This window comes from Thunnus maccoyii, chromosome 19 (genome assembly GCF_910596095.1).
Source record: "Thunnus maccoyii chromosome 19, fThuMac1.1, whole genome shotgun sequence".
NCBI lineage: Eukaryota > Metazoa > Chordata > Actinopteri > Scombriformes > Scombridae > Thunnus > Thunnus maccoyii.
Window position 1 is genome coordinate 11,193,608 of NC_056551.1, and position 25,725 is coordinate 11,219,332.

The 25,725-nt window shown below is 38.3% G+C and overlaps 1 protein-coding gene across 2 annotated transcripts in view; it reads right to left on the reverse strand.

Annotated features, from left to right (window-relative positions):
• LOC121886247 (matrix metalloproteinase-17-like) overlaps nt 1–25,725 on the reverse strand; it is a 112,048-nt gene that overhangs the window by 17,728 nt on the left and 68,595 nt on the right. For both annotated transcript variants that reach the window (XM_042396211.1, XM_042396210.1), the window contains exon 4: nt 5,566–5,852. In XM_042396211.1, the coding sequence (XP_042252145.1) occupies nt 5,566–5,852 (287 nt within the window). The remainder of the gene's footprint in view (nt 1–5,565; nt 5,853–25,725) is intronic.

The window sequence follows — 25,725 nt, forward strand, 5'->3', positions numbered from 1 at the left end:
GCAGCCCCCATTCAGTTTAAATCAAAGGTCTGGAAATGTGTTGGATTTCACAATTCAAGAGATGAAGCAAAGCTGAATATGAGTAAAGCTATTTGCAGACACAACCATGGAGAGGTCAAGTATTGTACACTTCCCATTTCGCAGTGATATGAGGTAGCAGCTTTGACAGGAGCTCAGACAGTCAATATAATGAATTCAACCTAAGAAAACATTAATTCTTTAGCATAGTAGAAAGGAGTAAGAGAAAACATTGAGGGGCCTCAATTTTTATGGAAATTCATGTAGAACAATTGCAGTATGAGGTACTGAAATAATTTCATGAGGTCCCTAAAAATACATTCTGGCCATATCTGCAGCCACAGCTGACCCACATATCTGGTGCCAGCATTTTTAAAGCTCCAAGTGAAGGTGCTATTACTCATATATACTACATTATTGGAAAGTACAGTGAAGCCATGATTTTATTCCATGCTCCAGTAGTGAGTCCAACCCCTACTCACTAAAACTCAAACGGGAAGGCTGATCACGATATTAATATTTCTGTGGAGGAATAGTCTTGAATCCTTAGAAATATATCAAAAAGGTGTCCAGAGAAATGAAAATATGGCATGTGTACTTTGAAATATTTATCAGAGTTTATTGAACTCTGTCTGGGCTCCAAGAAGTAAAACTTCAGATGAGTTCATATATTATCTTCTAGAGGTACCTCAAAGTTGGAAATCAAAAAATTGTGACCAAAATATGTACTGAATGGGACATTTGTCAGTGCTCTCTGGTGGACGAACTATGTAATGGCAACACTGCTTATGAATTACATGTCTTTGGCCTTTCTGCACTGCAGTTTCTTATGACTTATCCAGAGGCATAAATGCTGATACCAATATTTTTGATAAACTAAATCAGCTGATAATATCTCCCAAGCAATTGTACTGGTCGGGCTCCAATAGAGAATGTTATTAAATGTTATTTTCCCTTTTCTTAAGCTAGTCTATGTATTTAGAGACAATTCCCCTCTGTGATTTTTACATGCCCACGGCACAGTGGATGCAAAAACCTGTCAAAAACTAATTGAGACAAATGGAAATCTGCATCTGCTCCTTTTGTGAATATGTAGTGTGTTAAATTAGGCAGCTCTGGAAAAATGATCCTTTGAGCTACTGGACAGACTGGATGGCAGCTATACAAAACAGGAGATGTGGGACTGTCACATCAATGGTCCAAATTTAATCAAGACATTTTCAGTGAGCAAGAATGAACATTTAGGCGGAGCTGGCTCAACGCCATCAATGGGTAAATGGAGGAAAAAAGAAAGGAGGCAATGTGTTGCTTTTCCTGACAAACAGAACACCTGCCTGTAACATTAAGTATGTTTGATTCAGATCAAAGCTACAGCCAACAAATAAAATGAGGACAAAATGCTAAATGAAAAATCTTACTTTTGTTTCTAGCATTGTTTAGAATTCAGTATCAACTGTTCTTCATGGTCCAAAACAATAAAAGTAACCAAAATATCTCAAACTGAAAAAATCCAGAATTGCTTCATGTTAAATTGTCTCTTTACAGCTGTTATAATAAATATTTTGATATTAAGAATAGATCACATGACTGCTTCTGTTTGAAAGGAGTCGCTTGTAGTGACGAACCAACAGAAATGTATCACGCCTAGAGCCTCAGCTCTATAGGGCTTCTAAGCATGCTTCAGCTGATTGTTTTGGATGTTCGATCTGCAACTTTACTGTTTTGGTTTCCTCAAACTCTCATCAATATCGTTTTCAGCCACAGCAGGCAGCTGCTTACAGCAAAAAAGCTCTAAAAATCCACTGTATATTACCTGCTCAACATAATAAAGTCAAACAAAACAAAGACAAAAGTTAGCGACTAGTTGGTGACTATAGTGGAGCATTTATTTTCCTCATGGACGTCACATACAAAGTTAGAAGAACTTACATTTATCAGGAACACGACTCCAGATAAATGCAAATTCTAATGTCTCTACTGGATGTGTAAATAAGAAACTGTTACATCAACTTTTTGAGATGATAATATGTCAACATTGTGTTTAAAGTTTGTTTCCATGCTTCCCCCAAGTGGCCAAAAAGTCAGTTAATGCAGGTTTAAGAAACAGAAAAAGGAAAAATACAAGTATACTGTGACAGTATCAAAGGCTCAAACTGAGTAGAACTAAAACTCAGAGGCAGAATTGTCTGTGCTGTATTCAGTAGGTCATTTGACCTAAATGTCAGTCTGAAACATTTGAATACCACATTGCTTTAGAGTTACACAGTTAATTGGGTAGCTATTATCCTTTCCAGTGCATCTGAAAGAAATAGAATATTTGAAATTCTATAATTAGCAAGGACATTGGCCTAGAGGTAAGTCCCAAATTGCTAAAGGCATTTGAGTAGACGGTCTCAAACTTTGAGGGCATTTTGACTGTGCAAGGGCAGAGGCAAAACTTTCAGGGATAGGATCAATATCTTGTTTCTATAGCATAGAAATAACGCTGTCTCTAGTATACTATCTATATCTAAAATCACATAAACCTTAATTCTGTGATAAAAGAATGTTACAAAATCAAAGGCAGCAGTAAACAGCGCCGGATCATTTTTACTGGCATTGATTGTCCATAAGAAACAGGAGGCTTTAGTGCTTTTACAGTCCAGCCAAGAAGTGAGAGGAAGATGCCTTACAAATGGAAAAGTCTTCATGTGTTGTATTTGATATACATTTCACTCTTTGACAGTGAACGAATGAAGTAACCTTGAAAGCAGGAACATTTAGGTAAAATGACTCACAGCCAGAACAATTTATCTTTCCACAGCATCCTCTCACAGTGAACGCTATAGTATGTCTTATCACTTATCATCATCAATTACTTATCATCACTGATAAGTAATTTATGGCTGCAAACAATTCTTTGCACAGACATTCACATTTGTTTAATTTAATTCATAAAAGACAAGATCACAACTGTGTCCCCTCCTTTCCTCACTTTCCTGTTAACATCAATCAAACCTTTGTCTATGTAAATGATTCTATAAACTACTACAGCATCCTTTGCCTGTCCTGTCCTCTTTAAACTGCTATTTTTAGCCAAGCCACCAAAATACTTCTAAATCATATCTTTTATGATTTATAACTGATAAAGGTGACTCTTTAAGTCTGATTTGACTTGATGTAAGTGCAGCGTTTGACACAGGTGATTCCAATGTATTGCCTGGAGCACTGACTCAGGCTCACTGATGCGGCTCCTGACTGAAATAAATTGTACCTTCTAAGTTGAACTCTCTCTTTTTTGTTTAGGAAGAAAAAGTTTTAGTCCTTCAGCTTTGAGAATATGTGTTTCAAAGAAATTCTTTCAGTTGAAAATGACAATGACAGCTATTTTTCTCTCTGCTTTATCATCTACAGGGGTACATTTATTTATCAGGGACAACACGTGTTATACATGCAGATTAAAGTTATACCTAGACTATACTTGATTCTACAATCAGTGGACAGGTGTTTGGCTTAAATCTTTAATGTTCCCTCAACATCAAAAAGTATGATCTAGATAAATAGGTTATCTAATTTGTTTACCTTCACAGCAGAGTCTCATCTCTTACATACTGACTAAGTATTATTCACATTACACAATATAAACACAGTTTAGAACATTACAGACCTGATATCAATAGATAATCTGCGTCACAGTCAAGGCAGGAACTCAAGGAACTCTCTGAACTTCCAGTTTCTTTATGACAAACAGTGTTGTAAGCTTCACACATTTGTTGCCATAGCAATGAAGACTCCTGAACACCAGATGCACACAGGCGTTTTAACTCAGACATGAGTCTAATGCATCTAACTTTTTGTTCTTGGGGTTAAATAACTACTGCTGCTAATTCATTTCTGAGTTTAAGAGAGGAACAGATTGGGGTCATAAAAGAAAAGAACACACCTATGTCCCCTCCCTTCCTCATTGCCCTGTTCCCATTAACCAAACCTTTGTCTATGCAGATGATGCTGTAAACTACTACAACATCCTCTACCTGCCCTGACACTGCTGCTGCCTGCTGGGAAGTCTAATTGGAGCACACTGAGCTGCTGTCCTGTAACATATGGTTCACATCTTTAACAGGGAAAAAGGAAAAGATAGAGATGTACACAGGCCCTGGATGCATCATGGACTTACCAGCTGGGACTTCATCTACAACCACATTACAAGCTGAGCAGGATGGCATAGTGAGCCTGTGAGCCTGACTATGTGCCATGCATATGTGTCTTAATTTCTCTAAGATCAAGTGATCATCACAGTATTTGCACATGACCACATTTTTTTGTTATGGTGACCATAGTAATAAGTTTGTTATCTGACCCACTACACCGTGATATCTCACCAGTGGTAGAATAAATATTCTTTACTTACTGTCTGAAAAAGTAGCAACATTAAAGTATAACTTACAAAAAAAGTACAATATTTCCTCTTAAAATGTTGCAGAGTTTAAGCATTAAATTGTATAAAGCGGAAATAAGTAGAGTATTTTAGGCATCACTTCTACATACATTTACCTCATTATTTGAAACTTTGGCCAAGTTTAATATGAACATCCAACATTGTAAAATTATATATATTACTGAAAATAAGGAAGAGCATAATAGGTTCCCTTTAAGTAAAGAACTTTCCACCACAATCCCTCACTACAAAGATGGACTACTATTCCTGCACAAAACAGTGTTCATAACCCTGGAAATCTCATCACTGTGTCATTGTGACCAAATCACTCTTTTATCGATTGTCACTGGAGCAGCTGTCAGTTCTTTTCAGTTTTTTATTGCCATAACTTGAAGAAAATTTTTTGCTGCCGTAATCATTCTAAACATAGTGCTTTCCTCTTTTTTCCCTTCCCAATAATTCATCTATTAACAATTTTAAAAGACTCAATTATTGAGAAAACCCTATGGCTTCATTAACAATCAAGGTGGATCATTAAGTCAGCAGTAAACATTTATTATTTAAAAAACACTTGGGTATCAGTGGTGTATAAGAGTCGATTGTTTGTTTATGGCAGTTGGAGGAAATGAAAGGATGCCTTTTATACCTCCTAATAAGCATGTGATAACAATCACCACTGCTTTAATCACTTCTCTGAGTCCTGTATCAGAGCCCATTGTATGTTATATTCATAGTTCTAACAAATGAAATATTAATTATAGAATCTGGAACATGAACAAAGGATAGAAGCACAGCTTGGATCCAAAATACAGTCAGCGTTCTAGTTTTGGATATAGAAACCTTGGCAAGCATGCAAGTTCAGAACAGTTTTCAGGCTCTTTTTCATTTTCTTTAAGTTTTCTAGTCACAGGCTGTTTCAATCTTCTCATTTTATAGTACTTTGGGAGTCTCCAAGAAAATGTGTTGGTGAAAACTTTCCCAGAGCATCAATTCCTCTCCATCCTTCCTCATCATCCTTCCATTTTCTACTATTTTGATTCAGACACACAATGTTATTCAAGAGCATGTGTACAGTAACATTCCAACACAAACCAGTAATGTACACCACTAACACAAGAAATGTTCCTCACCTGGTGACCTGAAGGTCCATGCCTCGTCATCATCAAAGTGCGTATCCCCAGCTGTGAACCTCTCACCAGGGAAAAATGCGTGCGCCACGGTGCCCCCTGGCCCATCAAATGGATATCCATCATTGTGGTCGGCCTTAGTGAAGTCGATCTGAATGTCTGCATCACTTCCCGCCACCTCGTGGAAGTTAAGCGGTGCAATGTCGCTCCAGACCTTCAAGGCATAGTACATCAGGGCTCGAACAGTGTCCCTGCCCAGTAAGGCTGAATCCTTAGGGAAGGTTCTCACTCTGAGAGAGAAGAAAGGGAGAAAGAGGATATATAGAAGAAACAAAGAATAGTAGTAGTGAATATTCTCAGGTGTGTTGTGTTTTCTTCCACAGAAAGCCTTGTAGCAGTTTTACAGCAAATTCACCTTTAGATCTGAACAGACATCATTTCACACATATCATAAAATTCATGTCCTTGATGCCTTCCAAACATTTATTGCACCTGTTCTAACCTCCTAGTGGTTACAATTAGTCCTCATACCACAACAACAGAATAGGTCTATTTTCAATGACTCCCACAACAACATATATGAGTGTTTTCAGCGCACGCTATAGGACAGATGGGCACCTGACCACATACAGGACTGTAATATGCTACTCTCCAAAACCGTTACATTACAAACATTAAAAACACTTATTTATTATGTTGTGACAATGTTGTGGTTAAGGTCTGATTAGGTTTAGGCACAAAAACCACTTGGTTAGGGTTAGGGAGAAGATCTTGGTTTGGGTAAAAATGATCCCTTGAAATGTGGTTTCTATTTCCTTAAAGTTACGCAACCTTCATTGTCACGGCAACAGTAAACACCTCATCACGTTTTTTAAAAATATTTCCCAACTTGGTTGGAAACGGGAAGCTAACAGCAGTCTCCCGTAGCAAAGTCCACTTTTTGCCATATACCTATCTAGTTATCAACTCAACCTGCCTTCTCCTAATAAGGCAAATTATCAGTGTAAAATCACCTTATATTGACATCATATGAACTGTGTCACTTCCCTGGGTCATAATTACTACAGATGGCGTAAACGTAACTATAGGTTGTTTTTGCCGGCCTGAATTTTAGACCTATACTGTCATTTTTCTTGTGAGGATGGGCTGGCATTGTCCAATCTTTACATGAAAAAATAAAATGTAATTAATGAAAAAATACATCTTGAGTCCTACCACTCTATCTTTAAACTGCCATTTTTAGCCAAGCCAACAAAATACTTTCAAATAATATCTTTCATGAATTATAACTGATAAAGGTGACTCTTCAAGTCTGATTTGACTTGATGTAAGTACAGCTTTTGACACAGGTGATTCCAATGTATTGCCTGGAGCACTGACTCAGGCTCACCGATGCAGCTTTTAACTGAAATAAATTGTACCCTCTAAGTTGAGCTTTCTCTTTTGTGTTTAGGAAGAAAACATTTCAATCCTTCAGCTTTTAGTTGAAAATTACACTGACAGCTATTTTACTCTCTGCTTTATTATCTAAAAGGGTACAAATTTACTTTTACTTTTTTTTTTTTTTTACTTTTTACAACACATCTCATATATACAGATAAATATTTTACATATCCAGAGAATATACTTGTTTTTACAATCAGTGAACAGGAGTTTAGGTTAAATCTTTAACATTCCCTCAACCTCAAAAAGTATGATTTAGATAAATAGTAGGGGTGGGAATAACAGATGAACTCATGATACAATGCTATCACAGTATTCTTCCCATGATAACAATATATATCACAACAAAGGGGATTCTGCGTTAGGTGATATATCACAAAGAAATAATCTAAGATGTATCACGATACTATAACTGAAGAAGATAAAAATATTTCAAAGACCAGGAAAGAGTCAGAAAATGTGTAATGTTTATTAACAGTACCTTAGTTTCACAGAAAACAAATGCTGCCAAGTATAAATATCACAACGCTGCTTACTGAAGCCTCAGCTTGTGCCTCTGACACACAGCTGCTGGTAGTGTTAGCAAGTCTGATAAGAGACAACAGAGAGGAAATGTTGTGCTAATAACCCAAAGATTTATTCCTTTTCTGTGGCAGTTAACACAACACATGGACCCGCCAATAACTAACTGTGCTGTGTTCAGAGCTCTAAAAGATATTCAGGGCTGATTACGGTAACATTAACATGATAAAGCAGGGCCACAGCTACGTATTGACACTCCCCCACAGACACTCACAACGGACAGCCTCAAGGTGCTGTGCCGCTATCTCAGCTACAACAAAGTTACCATTCAGAAACTTTTACAAAGGACCATGAATGTGCTTCTAGTGACTGTCAAAGCTCCAGCAGATTCCATGTGTTTCCAGCATGGACACGGACAGTCTGAGAGCAGTTGCTCATGGCTCATTATTTTGCTTGCATTTCTTCTTCGCTGTCATCTACTATTGCTGCTCATCTGAACAATCTGTCCAGCACCTCCATAAGAAGGCGGAGGGTAGTGGCGCTCTGGTAGCCAAAGTAGCTGAATCAATTCTGAGTGGTCCTGTGTTTAAAAAAAAAAATCGATACTTGCCACCAGTGTATTGACAATGTAGAAGTGGAAATATCATGATATGCTGTAATATTGTTTTTGGTGTCCCACCCCTAATAAATAAGTTATCTAATTTGTTCACCTTCACAGCAGAGTCTCATCTGTTACATAAAGACTAATTATTAGTCAGTTAACACAATGAAAACACAGCTGAGAACATTACAGACCTGATTTCAATGGATAATCTGCGTCAGAGTCAAGACAGAAACTCAAGGACCTCTCTGAACTTCCAGTTTCCTTATTACAAACAGCGCTGTAAGCTTCACACAGTCATTTGTTGCCATAGCAATGGAGACTCCTGAACACCAGTTGCACACAGGCATTTTAACACAGACATGGGTCTAATGCATCTAACTTTTTGTTCTTGGGGTTAAATAACTACTGCTGCTACAGATCTTACTAGATTTTTATGGTTATAGATGACCCAACACAGGTATCAACCAATAATGAAACTATGACCCCAGCATGTTCAGTTGTTTTACAGACTGATAGAAAAAAAAAAGAATTTGCACATGCCCCCAAAACAAGGGCCATTCCACTTTAACATATCACAGTTAATAGCTGCCAACATGACCAAACCAATTTTGTCAGCATGCCTGATTAAGCCTACAAACCTACCTGCTTCTGATGAAACATCTCTTGAATTATCCAGGTCAGAAGTTACATACAGCTGAAATTAACTTCACTTGAAATTAATGAAGAAAAAAACAATTCAGCTCATTTGACAAGACAAAGAAACTATTTTAAACCTATCCAACAATGTTGTATGTTGTTTTTAGACCTTGTTCATCCATCTTATAGCCATTGTTATCCCGATGATCTGCTGATGTCTTCTATAGCACAGGATATAAAAGTGTGTTTTACTGATAGCTTCTAAGTTACAACTTTCGCCACAATACATTTCAAGACCTTTCATCCCCGCATGAGCATGAGCAGTAGCTGCTCCGACATCTCAACCTATAATTGAGGGTGACCAAACCTTTGTTGTCAAAGTCAGACTTCTGAACACCTGCCAGAGGGGCTCAGACCAGCGCGATCTCTTTAATCTTTTAAATCACTTCTCAAAGAACACTTGTAGTAAGCGAGTTCTGATTTGTCTTTTTATCTCTGTTTCGGTTTTGTTCCCATTCATCACTGCTTATTTTTTGTTCTTCTTTGTATTTGGTCGTTTGTTTTATTTGTTCTGTGAAGCATTTTCTTATACACCTTCTTATACACAACACCTTTAACCATGGTAACTGTACACAGCAAAGATGGCCATAGCTGAAGTCCCAAAGTGTCTCTAGTTTTTATTGACTAAAATTGGACTAAAACTAACAAAAATTAAATGACAAAAATTTGACCAAAGCTAATATACATTTTCATCAAAAGACCAAAACTAAATCAAAATTAGGTGCCAAAATTAATACTACTTCATCAGGACTTCATCATTCATCAGGTGGAAACAATCATGATGTTGCACTGCGTCTGCTGGATGTGTAAATAAGCAACTGTTGGCTAACAAATTCGCCATATCAACTTAAAACTTGCTAATATGTCAGTGTTGTTACAGCTTGTTTCTGCTCCCCCAAAGTGGTTAACATATCAGTTATTGCAGGTTTCACTTTGACTGTACTCCCACCATTGGGTTCTCACTCTTATAGCCATGATTGCTGCTATACATATGAAAGCACTGAAGAGTGCGATGAGCACTCTTTCCTGATTCAGTATAAAAAGGTATAAAAAAGTATCGGAGATGAGCATTTTTGTTTATAATTGTCACCTCTCACATCATGTCTTTCCAATAAAGTCCTTGCAAGGTCATCTTGGTGGCTGCTTAATATCCATAATTTAGCTTACATTAGCTGATATTATTTTTTCCTACTCTAAACTTGAGCTGTCTGTTGTTCTGCTGTTACCACGGTGTCTTTAACACACCCAGCGATGTGAATAAATTCACAAGTGTAACTAATTAATCTATATAATTAGCAAATCTACGTCAACATGTTGTCACAAAGCACATGGGTGGTATTAGCAACCCTAACTTCAAGCAATAAGGAGTAGTTTAAAAATTAGCTTTTGCCTCATTAATATGCAAATGTATGCAGCAAGTCACTTCACAATCTAATCAGATCATCTATTCTGTAGGGAGACCTGCAGGTGTACAGTAAGTGAACTGATTTTTTTTTTTCTTGCATTGATTTGCTCACAAACATGTGCCTACACAGTCCACATTTTGCCTGAGCGTCTGACCCTGACTGCAAACCACAGTTAACCAAGGTCACTGCAAATGGCTCAACCTCTACAGACAATTCACCTGCTTATTAGTCCTAACTCAGACAAACAAGAGTGGGTGATTGTGTATGTCTGTGTGTTTGTGTGTGTGGGAGAATGTTGATGAGAGAGAAAGATTGAGAGGCCGAGTGCATGGTTTTGTCAGTGTGTAAGTACGCATGTGCATCTAAATTACGTGTGTTGGCTTGAGAGTGTGTGTCTGTGTGTAATTGTAGGTAGGTCTGCCAAGGTCAGAGCAGTCCTGCCCTGAATCCCAGATGAACTGAGGAGTCCCAGGGACCTGCTTGTGTTTACATAAGGAGACTATAGGTGCATGAAGAATGAACCAGGTGCTATTTCCCTATGGTGCCTCCTTTAGATTTGATTAACTTTACACACCGTGGCAGGGATATTGTCAGTTTGTCAATCTCACACCTTGATTTTAACAACCTTATTGATTATGTTTTAATCAAGCACCCAACTGCTGTCAGATTTGATGTGTTTTTTAATCAGCTTGTCCTCATTAAGTCTATGCCAGTATAGTTTTCTTTCCTCCTCATCCTCATCGTTCTTCATGTCTCCACATGACTATAAAGAAAAATTGTCCTCCATGACAATATCAGAATTCATTTTTCCACATCGCTTCTGAAAATTAAATTAAAAAAAATATTGTTCTACCACTGTTAAAGAAAACCTGTCATTTGTTACAACATCTCATTTATCACAAGCATAAACTGTCAATGCTGGGCATTGGTGGAATGTTTCATCCAAAATTCATCAAAAACTTCAGTTTTTCATAGTATACAGCACCTGTGTGAGAGCTACAATGTAATACAGTCACCTAATGGTTTTAAAAATTATATAATTTTAATTATTTATGCTTTACTTGTTAAATAATTCAGTCTTTCTGACACTGTAAAAAAACATTGTGTTTCTTTCTCTAATTGAGTATAATACTGTATTTGCCTATAGGAATATTAATACTTTTATTAATATAAAACCTCATCTGGGCACCACCTCCCTTTTTGGTTAGAATTTGTTAGTGCCAGGAGGAAGCACTAACCCTTATTCAATTTAATCAATGAATCAGTCTCATAACCGTAAGTGCTTGTCTAAGCAATGACCTCTGTCTGCTGTGCTCAAAGAAAACAACAACTTCTTTGGATCAATGAAGACATTTATTAATAGCTAAACGTCTTGAGGATACACAATAAAGCATAAGATAAATAAAAGAATAATAAAGCCTTTAAATGATAATAAATTGACATAATGAAGAAAAGAGAAATAGTGCCTTGAAGTGTGTGACTCTAGGCTAATATACTGCAACAGAGGATGCTAAGGGAAAGCTAATTCAACTTCTCTAAAGAAATTATCTTTTAATTTTAAAGTTATTTGACATCAAACCTTGATTACAAAGCCATGTTATGCCTTACTGTTGACGAGTTTTGTTGCTGCAGAGATGTTGGCAGGTCTAGCCTTGTTTTGGATTAAACTGTAGCTGGCTGGTATAGAGTCATCAGTGATGTTTGGTAGTTGCACAGCTCACAGCTCAGCCGTGGACTGTGAGCAAGTCTTCGTGGGTGCAGCGGTGTTGAACCGCCGGTGAAGAGGAGTCAAGCCGTCTCAGACTGCTCTGGAAAGAGTCTTTTGGTCGGTTGAACTCCCAGTTTGCAGTACTGCTCTCAGCAAGCAGGCAAAGATCCAATTCCAAGAATCACTATCTTCTTCAAAGCAACGTTTGAGCTGAGGATTCAGGCTTTAGCTGGCTTCTTGTAATCTTAGTTGAGTGCAGAACAAACTTTAATCTGACTACACTCAAATTGTTATTCAAAACTAAACTTCAAAAATGAAATACATTTGTGGAAGCACGAGACTTAATGTTACATGTAAAATGAAAACAAAGTCATAATTTAGTTATAAGTCAGAAATGGTCTCTCAGGAGGTCTGTTCAATCGCCATTTTGTCACAGTGTTTAACTTTGGTCAGTATCATGTTGTCAGATCCCCAATTGGCAAAGAGGTCAGTTTGGGTTCCAGGTGTGAGGCACTAAGCCATGTCTCTGTGGGATTCACTCACCTCCTCAATTTGAGATTAAAGAAGTGTTATTTTATCCATTAATTAAAGAAAAGGCTGCAAGGTGCCCTACATGCCTATATCAACCTTATTTGTTATGTATTTTTTCACTTGACACACAGTACATCATTAGCTAATTTGGTTAGTGAATTGTTGCCTATATTGAATTAATGTGTCATGTATATATTGCCGAGATACACTTTTTTTTTTTTACTTTGGACATGAAGCACTACACACACACTACTGACACTGCTAAAAATGTATATTTTTTTATTTTCTCATTCCTACATACAATGCGATTTATTCTTGCATAATGCTTTTCATGTGTACATGTGCAGTTGAACTTTTCAGTGTCTAATGGAGCCAAACCTGTGGGATGGTTCAGGCAATCATCTCAAATCCGCAGCAATACTCCCTACTATGGTGCCCTCGTGCATCTCCGCAAACGTGGACTACGCATTCTGTTACCGGGAATATTTCTCTCTAAAGTGCGTTCCCTGCGCAACAAACTAGATGAAATTCAGCTAATGGTGGGGAAGAACAGAGACTTTTCTTCATCTTCTGTTTTGTGATTCATGGAAACTTGGCTGTGTGGATCAATACCGGACTCTGCGCTGCAGCTGCAGGCTTCCAACTGGCAGGCTTCCAGCTGTTCTGAGTGGATCGCAACACAGAGCTCCCCAGCAAAACGAAGGCTAGAGGTATCTGTTTTTATATTAACAGTGGCTGTAGCACTGTTATCTGTTCTGGAAACTTTTATCATCAACTGTAAACCCTTTTACTCCCCCTGTGAGTTCACTTCATTCATTCTGGTCAGTGTTTACATTCCTCTGCAGGCCTACGTGCAGGAGGCACAGCGCATGCTCGCCAGCCAGATACCGTGTGTGGAGCAGACAAACCCGCACTCTTTTATTATTGTCCTAGGTGACTTTAACAAAGGGAATCTCAGCCATGAACTCCCTAAATACCATCAGCTGATTAAATGCCTGACCAGAGAGGAGAATACTCTGTTATACTACAATCAACAGTGCATATCACACCATTCACTTAACTGCACTGGGACACTCTGACCACAACATAGTCCACCTGATTCCTGCATACAGGCTGAAATTAAAACTCTCTAAACCTGTTGTGAGGACATGTAAGAAGTGGACCACTGAAACTAACCCAGCCCTATTCACACACCAGGTTTACTTACAACAATGATAAACCCTGGTTTACAGCTAAACTCAGGCAGCTAAGGTTGGAAGAGGAGGAAGGGCTTAGGAGTGGGGACAAGGACTGGTTTTAAGAATCTAAATACAGGTTTAGCAAGGAGTGAGAGATGCTAAACATCTGTTCTCTGAGAAACTTCAACAGCAGTCATCAGAAAACAACTTGGCCTCTGTCTAGAAGGCCCTCAGACGGTGTAGAAAATTAAAAAAATATTTGGGGGGCCCACACAAATTGGGTCATTTACAAACTTTTGGGGGCATTCTTAAAAAATAGTAATTGGTGCATAAAGTTGCTGTTTTTGATGTAAAATGAGCCCAGATTAAAATGCATACAGTAATCATGTGTAACCACAACCACCTCAGTAAACAATTTCTCATTTGTGATAATGTCATAATCAGATCTCCTACAAGTCAAAACCAATATAACTTCGATGATTTCATCGTCTGATGCATTGCATGCCACAGCCTCAGGTGTTTCACAAAATTACAGACTAGCAGCTACAAGTACTGTCAAAAGAGCCAAAGTGAGTGTAATATTTTTTCTTTATTGATGCAGTTCTGGAAATAACTTCAGTTGAAGTTTTTTTGCATGCTTGATTTCATCTCCAAATTTAGCTGATATTTTGAGCATGGACGAAATAACATTATAGACTCGACTATCCAGCACTGCATCATTGGTTAGTAGACTGAAAAAATGTTCTAGATTTGGGACTAAAAAGTTTACTTCACTTGGTGCACTGAGCTCAGTAACATTAGTCAATGGCACTGATCACCCCAACCGTCAGCAAGACTCACATGTAGGCTGTAACATAAATGTTATCTAGCCAACTTGCTAACACTAATGTTAGCTAACGCGCCAGACCAAACAGATTTTAAAGTCTAGCGTTAGTGTTAATGTTACTTACTATAAGCAAATTGATGATGCTTGCTTGTTTGGTGATGATAAGATGAATACTTTTTAACCTGTTTGCTTCCTTTAACAAAGTCGTGATTAGCTTTTAGCTATCAAAGGCTATTCACCTTTTTGACACCAAGCCAGTCTATCTTCCATTTTTCAATTGTAGGTTTGTAGGTGTTGGTGATGGGCCCAGGATTTGGGTTGCTTTCTTTGGTAACAGTTGGAGCTTTTTTAATGAGGTACCAGTCCATCGCGGCAGCCAACTTCACCGCAGGTGCAGGATTGCATGGCCTCGGCCAGGTAGCAGCACTGTGTGAACAACAGCGCTGTTTGTGTGAGCGTGTGTTAGAGACAGAAATGGAAATTACATGAAATGAATGAAAATAAAACGATGGCTTAATGTAGGATTAGGATTTTTTTTTTCAAAATTTTTTTCAAAATCTCGGGGGCAATTTTTGCCCCTCGATCATGGCTTTTGGGGGCATTTGGAGATTTCTTGGGGCACTTTTGCCCTTGCACCCCATTAATTTCCAACACTGGCCTCAGACATATCACCAACTTCAAACTGAAAGCCCCCACTCCACTAACAACTCATGCCTTGCCACTAACTTGAATGAGTTCTACTGTTGATTTTAAAAGACAAAAGGACAGTCTTGACACATCCCCCCTCACTCCAGCTATCATTTCCAGCTCTCCAACCTCAGCAAGGGGCCGGGCTGCTCAACCGACCACCTCAGAGCACCCCCACTCACCAGTCAGTCAAGCTCCTGAAGTTTGCAGATGACACCACCCTCATTGGGCTCATCTCTGGTAGGGATAAGTTCGCCTACAGGTAGGAGATTGACCATCTGTTGTGTTGGTGTGGCCAAATCAACTTGGAGCTCAACACTCTAAAGACTATGGAGATAGTTGTGGACTTCAGAAAGAACCCATCACCCTGTGTAACTCCCCAGTTGACACTGTGGAGTCCTTCTGCTTCCTGAGAACCATCATCACCCTGGACCCTAAATGGGAGCAGAGTATCAGCTCCCTCTCCAAGAAGGTACAGCAGAGGATGTACTTCCTGTGGCAGCTGAAGAAGTTCAAACTGCCAAAGCCAATGATGGTGCACTTCTACACCGCCATCATTGAGTCCATCTTCACCTCCTCAATCACCATCTGACGCTGCTGCGACTACCAAGGACAAGGGCAGACTGTGGTGCATTATTCACTCGGCTGAGAGGGTGGCTGCAATCTGCCATCCCTCCAAGACCTGCATGCCTCCAGGACACTGAAGTCAGCAGGAAAGATCATTGCCGACCCCTCCCATCCTGGACATGAACTTTTTTGAACACTCTCATCCGGCAAGAGGCTGAAATCTATATCGACCGAAACCTCACGCCACAAGAACAGTTTCTTCCCAACTGCAGCTGGCCTCATCAACAAGGCCTGGGACCCCCACTGACATGGACTCTATTCCACTCATAGTCAATATTCGTCATATTAATGTTAAATCTATGATCTTACACTGTGCATCTGTGAACTCATCACATCTAACACGGTGCGTTACATTAATGCAATTATTACTATTCTTTGTATTATTAAACTTGCATATTACACATACTGTTTATACTGTGAACATTGCACATTCCCAATCAACATCTTGTACATAATATTTTTTAAATTCTACAGCTCTCTTCACATAGGACATATTTCTTATTCTTTATCATAACATTGAATTTATATATTTATACCACCTGTCTTCTGTGGTTGTTGCATTTTTCTCACTTTATATAGATACTTGTTTTTTTCTCTTACCTTCTGTTTTTTGATTGTTATGTGCCACTACACCAAGACAAATTCGTTGTATGTGAAAACTTACTTGGCAGTAAATCTGATTCTGATTCTACTGCTGCTGCCGCTATTGCTGTCTGTTTATTTCATTAGCCCCACCTCTACCCTAGCATCTACCTGAAGGCTCTGAGTCTATGTTCCCCTAAGGGAAGTGATTATCATCACTCCCCACTCCATGCTGTGCTGAGCTTGTTGTTTCCCACAAGTGACAAGATCAAAACCTAGACACCAAACATTAATGCATTCCACTTGCTGACTGAACTATGTTGAAATATTTTTACACAAGTTTGGCTACTACAAGTGGAATATTTATTTTTGGATCTGTTTTCACTACTTTGGGAACAATGTAAGAACAAAAGAACCTGATTGTTTAAGTTTCTGTGGCAACAACACAGCCATATTTGTAACAATTTTTTTTTGTTTGTTTTTTTTAAGCTCAGCTCTAAAACAGTAATCCAGCTGCATGATCAAGCTGCGTGATCACAACATAAATATTTATTTTCTGAAAATATCATGATCGTGACTGACAAGCACTTAGAGAGTGATAAGTGCATGAGCCAGCAGAGTTTGTAGCAAAAAAAAGTGCAGATGTAAGAGTTTTGGGCTGCAGCATAAAGCCGGAGTCATCAGCAGCTCAGTGGCTGAAGGGCTGTTTAGCAGCAACAGAGCTCCTGAGTGTGCATCATTGACTCACAAATAAATATCTGAGAACAGAGTGTACTGTCAGACCTTTCCACATCAATCAAATATAATACCTACATAAAGAACTGCTTACATCAAAGAACACCCCGACGCTACTGAGCAGGCAGCCCTGGACAGACTGTGAATCTTTCGCTATGGTGCTTAACATGAGGCTGGGAGAGGAGGAGACGGCATGAGGAAGAAAGGAAGGAAAGAGAGGGAGGCAACTGTCACAGGCTGACAGGAATGAAGGAGGGATGAGAGCGAGTAAACGAGCAAAAAGGTAAAAAGTCACAGTAGTCTTGATGATTCTACACTTCTTCACGCATTCATTAAAATTTGTCGCAGTCAATTTCAACCCAACTATGTCATTGACAGTCAAAATCGACTGAAATTAATATTTGTAATGTTGCTGTTCTGTATATGTGTCATTTGTTTTAACTAATGCAACAATGAACTATTCTAGTTATTGTATTTGAGTAAAGCTAGTTCTGTAGATTTGTCTATACTTTAAAAAAAAGTTCTTAAAAAAACACTAGTGACATAATGTTGGGTTAAATCTAATATAAATCATAAATGTCTTGATACACATAAAAATTACCTGTTTCTGACTCATATTAAAAACACTATTACCATGCCAACAGTGGTAGTCAGAATGTGGATAATATCCAACATCTAAATTGAAAGTAACACACTACTTGACCTCTCTTAAAGCTTATTCCTAAGGTATGCTTATTCCTGAGAAATGGATTTGTGAATGAGTTTGTCTCTCTTAATTTCCCGTGTCTAAAAGGGAAATCTTCAATTCACCAATTTGTAAGAAAATAATTTCTAGGATTTGGGATCTCTCAAATCATTTTACCTTTAATTCAATAAGAGGAGGTGTGGTTTTACGATGCATTTTATGTGTAACACATTATTTGGGCAAATTAACCCTTACACAAACTACTCCTATCCCCCCAACAAAAAAGTAATGATGCATAAGCAACAGTTCATGGAGAAGCAGGCAAATAAAGCCTTAAATACACATGTATAATAACACAACATATCTATTCAGTAGGCTGCATTTGTATGGCAGCCTACATAAATTGAGACAAATTTCCCAGAATCAAGATAATGGATATAATAACAGGAGAGTAGCAAGTACAGCTTTATTATTGGAAGTTAACACAATAAATCTTCTAGTTATCCTGATAATTTAATGGCTGTGGGGGATCTGGGATCTTTCTCACAGTTATAGAGGAAGTTTTACACCTGAAAGATACTTCAGTGAACATGTATAAAAGAAACATTCCTTGCAAGGTCTTTAGCCAAACAAAGTTATAAATATGTAATGAGGAATGAAAATTTGTTTTGCCATTTTGCCAAAACAGTAGTCTAATTATAATATATTGCTTTTCTACATTGGGATGCTACTTCCTCTAGAAAACATACACATTTCATTATTTGAGACACCGTCTGTGTTTTCCCTCTCGAGTAAGGTTTAACTGACACAGAGGTATTCACAATTCAGTATCTCTCCACTTAATTTACTGTAGATGAATATAAATGTTCTCTGCCTGGCTTCAACAATACAGGAACCTTGGAGCACAATAAAGGTGCAGGAGGCAATAGAACGAAGCAAAAGGTGGAAGACTGTGTGTGTGTGTGGGTACAGTTCACATTTCTGAGTGTTTGAGTGTGTAAGTGATGATTTTCCACCTCAGAAATAAATGGAGGACCAAAATAAATATCTATAATAAAGAAGTAAGCAAGCAAGTCAATGAATAAGCAAACTAGCATATATGGATGTGTTTTTTTGCATTAAACAACACTCTTGTTGTGGTGGTGCTGTGTAGAATATTAATGCTTTGCTATGTTTCTTATTCTATTTTATTATTGACAAACCACATATTGAAACTTCCCTAAAAATCAACAAATAATCCACAAGTATGTATAATAAAAGTGCAGTAAATCCCCCATCTGCTTCTTTGAAAAAACTACAAGGTCCGTATATCTCAATTTCCAGTAAAACTTGGCTGCTTTGCACTGTTACACAAATGTGAGTTCTGCGAGTAGAGAGGTGGCTTCACTGAACTGAAAAGACATGCAGAGCCGAGTGGGGCCAAGCTGAAGGCACCGTAAGGCATATGATTGGCAGTAGTAGGTTGGCAGTAGTGGGATTGAGAGAAGGAGGGAGAAAGAGAGAGCGAGTGATGAGAAAAAGCAAAATGTTCCAGTCATAAAACAGCAGGTCTTGACAGCAATGTACATGCTGATTCCCTGAAGCAGATGTTGATTCCGCACAACACTTTCTGTGCAGTGTGATGCTGGATTGCTGCCACCTGGTTTTCCAGGTCAGCTGAGACCTTACTGCAATTCTAGCTGGGAGAGCCCCTGACAATGATATCCTGACCCCCCCCAAGGAAATAGTCTGTATTTCTCATTGAAAAACTCCAGTGGGTGGATGAGGGGGTTTATGCCACAGAGACAAAGTCATCAGGTAATTTGTTATCAATAAGCCATAACCACTGTGCCCCCAGTGACGAGTGATTCATCATTCTCGCAGTCTGAGCAGTTACTTTTGTAGCTGCAGTGCAAACCAGTGAGGAGCAGAAAACTCCCTGTGTTGAAGAAACTTGATCTCCCCAGTTGATCCCGGCTGGATGAACCAGTCCTGAAATGCGTTTTCATTAAACGACTCTGCACTTCACGATTAATGTACAGTGCCAACGTTCAGTGCCAATGGAGGAAGTAATGTGCCCTTTATGTAGTGAGATGGAAAGTTAGGGTAACTTTAAATGTTCCGTGTCCCTTCACAGTAAATGTTTTTTTGACCGTAACATCAATCTTTCCTAAACCATAAGTGTTCTGGTTGCCCAACCATAATCGTACTTGAACCATAGTTTAATGATGCTTCTTTTGCCATAAGGACAGTCATGTCCCCACCTTCAAGCAGTTGTAATTGATATGTTTATAAAAACATTGTGTCAAATGACAATGTGTGATGTAAGAGGTTGCACTCATAGTGATGAATTATCATCTGACTCTGCACTGAGTTTCAGCTCATTGTTTAGCTGTCTGGCCTGCAACTGTACTGTTTTGGTTCACTCTCATTGCTCTCATAGCATTGTTTTCAGCTGCTGCATGCAGCTGTTTTCAGAGAAAAAGCTCTACAAACCCACCGTATGCTACCTGCTCAGCACCAAATGGCAAACAGACACATTGACCAACGAGTTGGTGCACATAGTGGAGCACTAAGCAGCTAAAGAGCCAGATATTTCCCTCAGGAGTTGGTAGAAACAAAAAACAGAGCCAAAACAGTGAATAATGGACTTTCATGTGCCAGCAAACATGTTTGCCATATCAACTTAAAAGGTGAAGATATGTCAATCTTGTGTTCACAACTTGTTTCTGCTGCACCCAAGTGGCAAAATTACAGTTTCATGATTCAGTATAATTCAGTCTAATACAACACCAACATACCAACCACCTCAATAATAAACATAATTTAGAAATAATCACTTACTGACAGTATCAAAAAGAAAAAAAAAAAGAAAAATAAATATATATATATATATATATATATATATATATATATATATATATATATATATATATATATATATATATATAAGCCTTGTAAAAGTAGAATTTATGGAAGAGCTGTCATATTGGATTGCATTAGATTATACAGGTGTACCTAACAAAGTGGCCAGGGAGTGTATATAGTATGGTGTTTGTACTTGCACTGTGCTTTTCAAGCTGGATTGGCAAAAACAGAAAACTCTTTGTATGTTAGTTTCTCTCAGAATGTCAATCTGTGAACTAACTGATTTTTAGATCTCAAACATTTCTCTGGATCAGGAAAAAAGCAGACAGATACAGATTTCTAAAGACTTTGTTTCTATCAAGCAAGGTAAGGCAAGTTTATTTGTATAGCACATTTCAGCAAGGCAATTCAAAGTGCTTTACATAAAACTTTAAGACAAAATGCAAAAGAAACACATTATAAAAGGACATTAAAATATAATTAAAAATAGTTATTAAAGAATTAAGATAATTGAAAATAAAAATAAGCTGATATAGAATAAGGCAGACAAAATATTAGAATAAAAGTTACAGTGCAGTGTAAGAAATGGATAATTATTTGGTTTGATAAAAGGCAGCCACAAACAAAAAAGGCTTCAGCCTTGATTTAAAAGAACTAAGAGTTGCATCAGATCTGCAGTTTTCTGGGGGTTTGTTTCAGATATGTGGAGCATAAAAACTGAACGCTGCTTCTTCATGTTTAGTTTTGACTCACAGGGGACAGAAAGCAGACCAGTCCCAGATGACCTGAGAGGCCTGGATGGTTCATAACATAGCAGAAGATGAGAAATGTATTTTGGCCCATTCAGTGGTTTATATACCAACAGTAGTATTGTGAAATCAATTCTTTGACAGACAGGAAGCCAGTGAAAAGATCTGAGAACTGGAGTGATATGATACACTTTCTTGGTCTTAGTGAGGACTAGAGCAGCAACGTTCTGAATCAACTGCAGCTGTCTGATCGATTTTTTTAGGGAGACCCGTAAAGACACTGTTACAGTAGTCCAGTCTACTGAAGATAAACGCATGGACAAGTTTTTCCAAATCTTGCTGAGACATAAGTCCTTGAATTCTTGATACATTCTTAAGGTGATAACAGGCTGACTGTAATTGTCTTAATGTGGCTCTGGAAATTCAGGTGTGAGTCCATGACTACACTAAGATTTCTGGCTTGGTTTGTGGTTTTCAACATTACCTATTGCAGCTGAGTGCTGACTTTTAATCGTTCCTCCTTGGCTCCAAAAACAATTACTTCAGTTTTGTCTTTGTTTAATTGAAGAAAATTCTGGCACATCAAATCGTTGATTTGTTCAGTGCACTTACTCATTGCTTTTATTGGACCACAGTCCTCCGGTGATATAGTTTTGTAAATTTGTGTGTTGTCTGCATAATTATAGTAAAACTTTTGTTGTTTTCCGTAATCTGAGCCAGTGGGAGTATGTAGATGTTGAATGGAAGAGGCCCCAGAATGGAGTCTTGAGGAACTCCACATGTCATTTTTGTCCACTCAGAAGTGTAATTACCTATAGACACAAAGTAGTCATTTAAGTCCTTTAAGTAGGATTCAAACCAGTTTAATACTGCGCCAGAAAGTCCCAACCAGTTTTCCAGTCGGTCTACTTATATGTTGTGGTCAACTGTGTTGAATGTAGCAGTGACATCAGCACTGAAATTCTGCCAGTCTGTGTTTAAGTGGATGTCACTGAAGACCTTAACAAGAGCAGTCTCAGTGCTGTGGTGTGGTCGAAAGGAACTCAACTCAACGTTCCACAACTCACCTTCATCCTGCTGCTTCATCATATTTACCATCTTCTCTCAGTCCAAGCTCTACTTTATTTTCTGTTCTGCTTTTAAGTACCACAACAACTTCACATCAGCTCCTGCTTATCGACCTGTTTCTTCAATCCTCCAGTGCCCTGATGTCCTGCTTTCCCATCGCACCTTGCTTCATTTTGCTTTCCTTCTGTTCTATCTTAGATCTATTTGCCTCCTCGGTTGCTTCATCCCATCTGGCCTGTGTGTACCAATGTCCTTAACTGTAGACTAGTCTGGCAGAAATGAGACCTAAGACTTTCTTAAGGTTGTTTAATCAGCACTTGTCCACTAAACAGATAACTGCAAACTTCAATTTTTCTAACATGCATTCATCTACTTCAAAGTACATACTACAGCTTACTGATGACTTTAATATATGCATATTCTAGCTTTTTTTAAATAACTACAGTAGATTCAGATTGTTCATTTTCATGACCAAATGGCGCAGGGAGGAGGAGGAAATTGCTTCTTCTCTTTAGCTGCCTGTCTGACAGCTGCTGAGAAAAGCTAAAAATCTTGCTCTCATCCCCAAAATTCTGTATTATTCAATGGCCTGCTGTCATGTCACATTACTGCAGATGTGACAGCAGGCACATTCAGTCAGAAGAGGGTGTGAGCCCACCAAAGGAAGTTGGCAACGCCTTTCAGCAAAAAAATGGCAAAACCACTTCAACTTTTTTTTGATCCTGTCCTTCAGCTTGATTAGATAAGTTCATATGTCATGTCTGGATATGGCAAACTAGTTGGTCATTCATCCTAGAGAACCAGACAAAAGAAGCCCTTACCTATAAAAGCAGCTTGTCATGTTGCTACTTTACAGTACCAGCATCTTTTTCATTCTGACTGAAGCACTGTGTATACGCTTGCAAACAAAACTTACTTTCTTTATAAACACTATCTCAGCATCACATATTCTGAGAGCATAGCCAAGACATTCACAACCTACCTGTCTACTGCAGTGTGTTCTTGCTGTCAGGTACACACTGCAGCCAATGGTAAAGCAACACCCTGCTAAACTAAGATACCGTGCTGACCTGTCAGCTGTAAACAACCTGCTCCTCATCTAAACTAAAGCAATTTAACCACTATAGTGTACAGTGAAAGAAGAACTAAACAGATAATGCAGAATATCTGTAAGATAGTACAAAAATCAGCATGACTACATGATTCACCTGACCTATCAAGAAACACAGATCAACTCTACTGTGTGTTTCTTGTCTTTTCATGGCTTTTTCAATGTGCAAAATGTCTCATTAGCATACCTAAATTTAATACATTCTGCAGCTGTTAGCTCTCCTATGTATTATTATAATATGTAGCAGCTTTTTCATGTGTAAATCAACTCCCAAACTTATATCAAACAATGCAACACTGGCTGAGCAATCAACACTCAATACAATCTGAAAGAGCTGTGTGTGGTGTTGGAATAAATTATCAAGGAGCAGCTGATCGTGCAGACATTTGTGGCTGAATTGCACTGCAAATCACGAGTTAACTGTCACTTGAATTTCAACAAAACTAAGAGTCTACACAGCCATTTCACCAAGGACCTCAAATGTCAACCTCATGGTGGCCCAAGAGGAAAAGTCAGGGGATCATCAATGTCAATACGATCATCCTCCATGACTATCTGCATAAAATTTAATTGAACTGAATTTAATCCATCCAATAGTTGTCGAGATATTTCAGTCAGGGCCACACCACTAGTTTGGCTAAGAACAATACAAAGTTTTGTTTAAGGTCAAGCTGTGATTGGCCAGTTGCGTCACCACAATGCAACACAGAAAAAAAAATGGCAGGGGTCCATTCCAGCCACAATTAATAATAATTGATCTGTCACACCATTAAGCAGTTCAAGACTGGCTCCTTTCATCAGCATCAGCACTGCTGGCTGAAATCTGAGAGAGGTCATCACCCATGAATGGGTAAAGAGAGTAGTTTTATCAAAAGTTATGGTAGGCCTGTCATGACTTGTGTCTGATGGCTGGCTGACTGAGAAGCATTGACCCTTTACAAACACCTCTTACCAGCAGTGAGTGAGAGAACAGAGACAGAAAACCACTGTTACTCTGTATGCATTGCTCATGTGTCTTTTTCTGTATGTTTGCATGCACTTATGTGTGCATGTGTATCTACTATACTAATGTCTTGGTTGTTCTCACATGGCTACACACATACACACACTCTGTCCGACACACCAGCTTAGATCATCTCCTTGACACCCTGATAACGTGTGTGAATCAACACGGGCCAACCATATGTTTTAGCACCTCCTCCTCTGCTGTCTCACACTAAGCTGTATCCCTGACAGATGGACCAGCTGCACTTAGCATGACCATATTATTTTATCATGTTCAGTGTAAACTGCAGAATGACTTTTTGCTCTTTAGGAATAATACAAATGACTCTGAGTAGAATTACATAGACCTGGTGATCTTTATATGTGGATAAACCTCTCTATTCCATACATAACTCTAACTGAATTTTAACAATTATTTTATTTATTCCACATTTTATACACAGTAACAGAAATGTGTTTCTTCTTTGAGAGGAGGGAAGTGCTTGTTGTTTATTAAAGGACTCTCTCACCAGCATGCCACTTTTACAAAATGCTCTTCCTCTGAGCAAAAAATTGATCCAGAAACCAGAAGATTTCCGCCTTGAGGAAGAGTCATCTAATCCAATCTATCAAAGAATGCAGAGATAGAGGGAAAAAATGTGAAAATGTGACTGTTTATGACTTCTAACTCCCTGTATTGCACTGATGTAATGTACTGAATTGAACTGAGCTGAGTCAGGATGTATTGGACTGAATCAGGCCAATTAGATAACCTGCTCTCATTTGAAACACTTTGATTTATACAGAAACAGAAACAGTGTAACATGGTGATATGGATTTGTACAATATTAAACTCAGTAAGTAACTAAAAGAGGTAATACTAAAACAGTACTTAAGTAGTACTTAATTGTATCCTGAATTGTAATGTTTTGTAGCCTTGTAGTAGGAAGGATGAATTGGACAGTGGAAGGTAACTTGCTCTACTTGTTTATGGGTTTTAATCAGGTTTTTTTGGGGAGGAGTGCTCTGAGCGACAAAAAAGTTGAAAAATGTTGATATCTGAGCTCCAATATTGTCAAGAAAAATTCTTACAGAAAGATATTATTACAATAAAAACAACAAGTTTATCGATGTCAGTGTTTGTGGTTAAAAATATGAAGGTAAAATGGTAGCA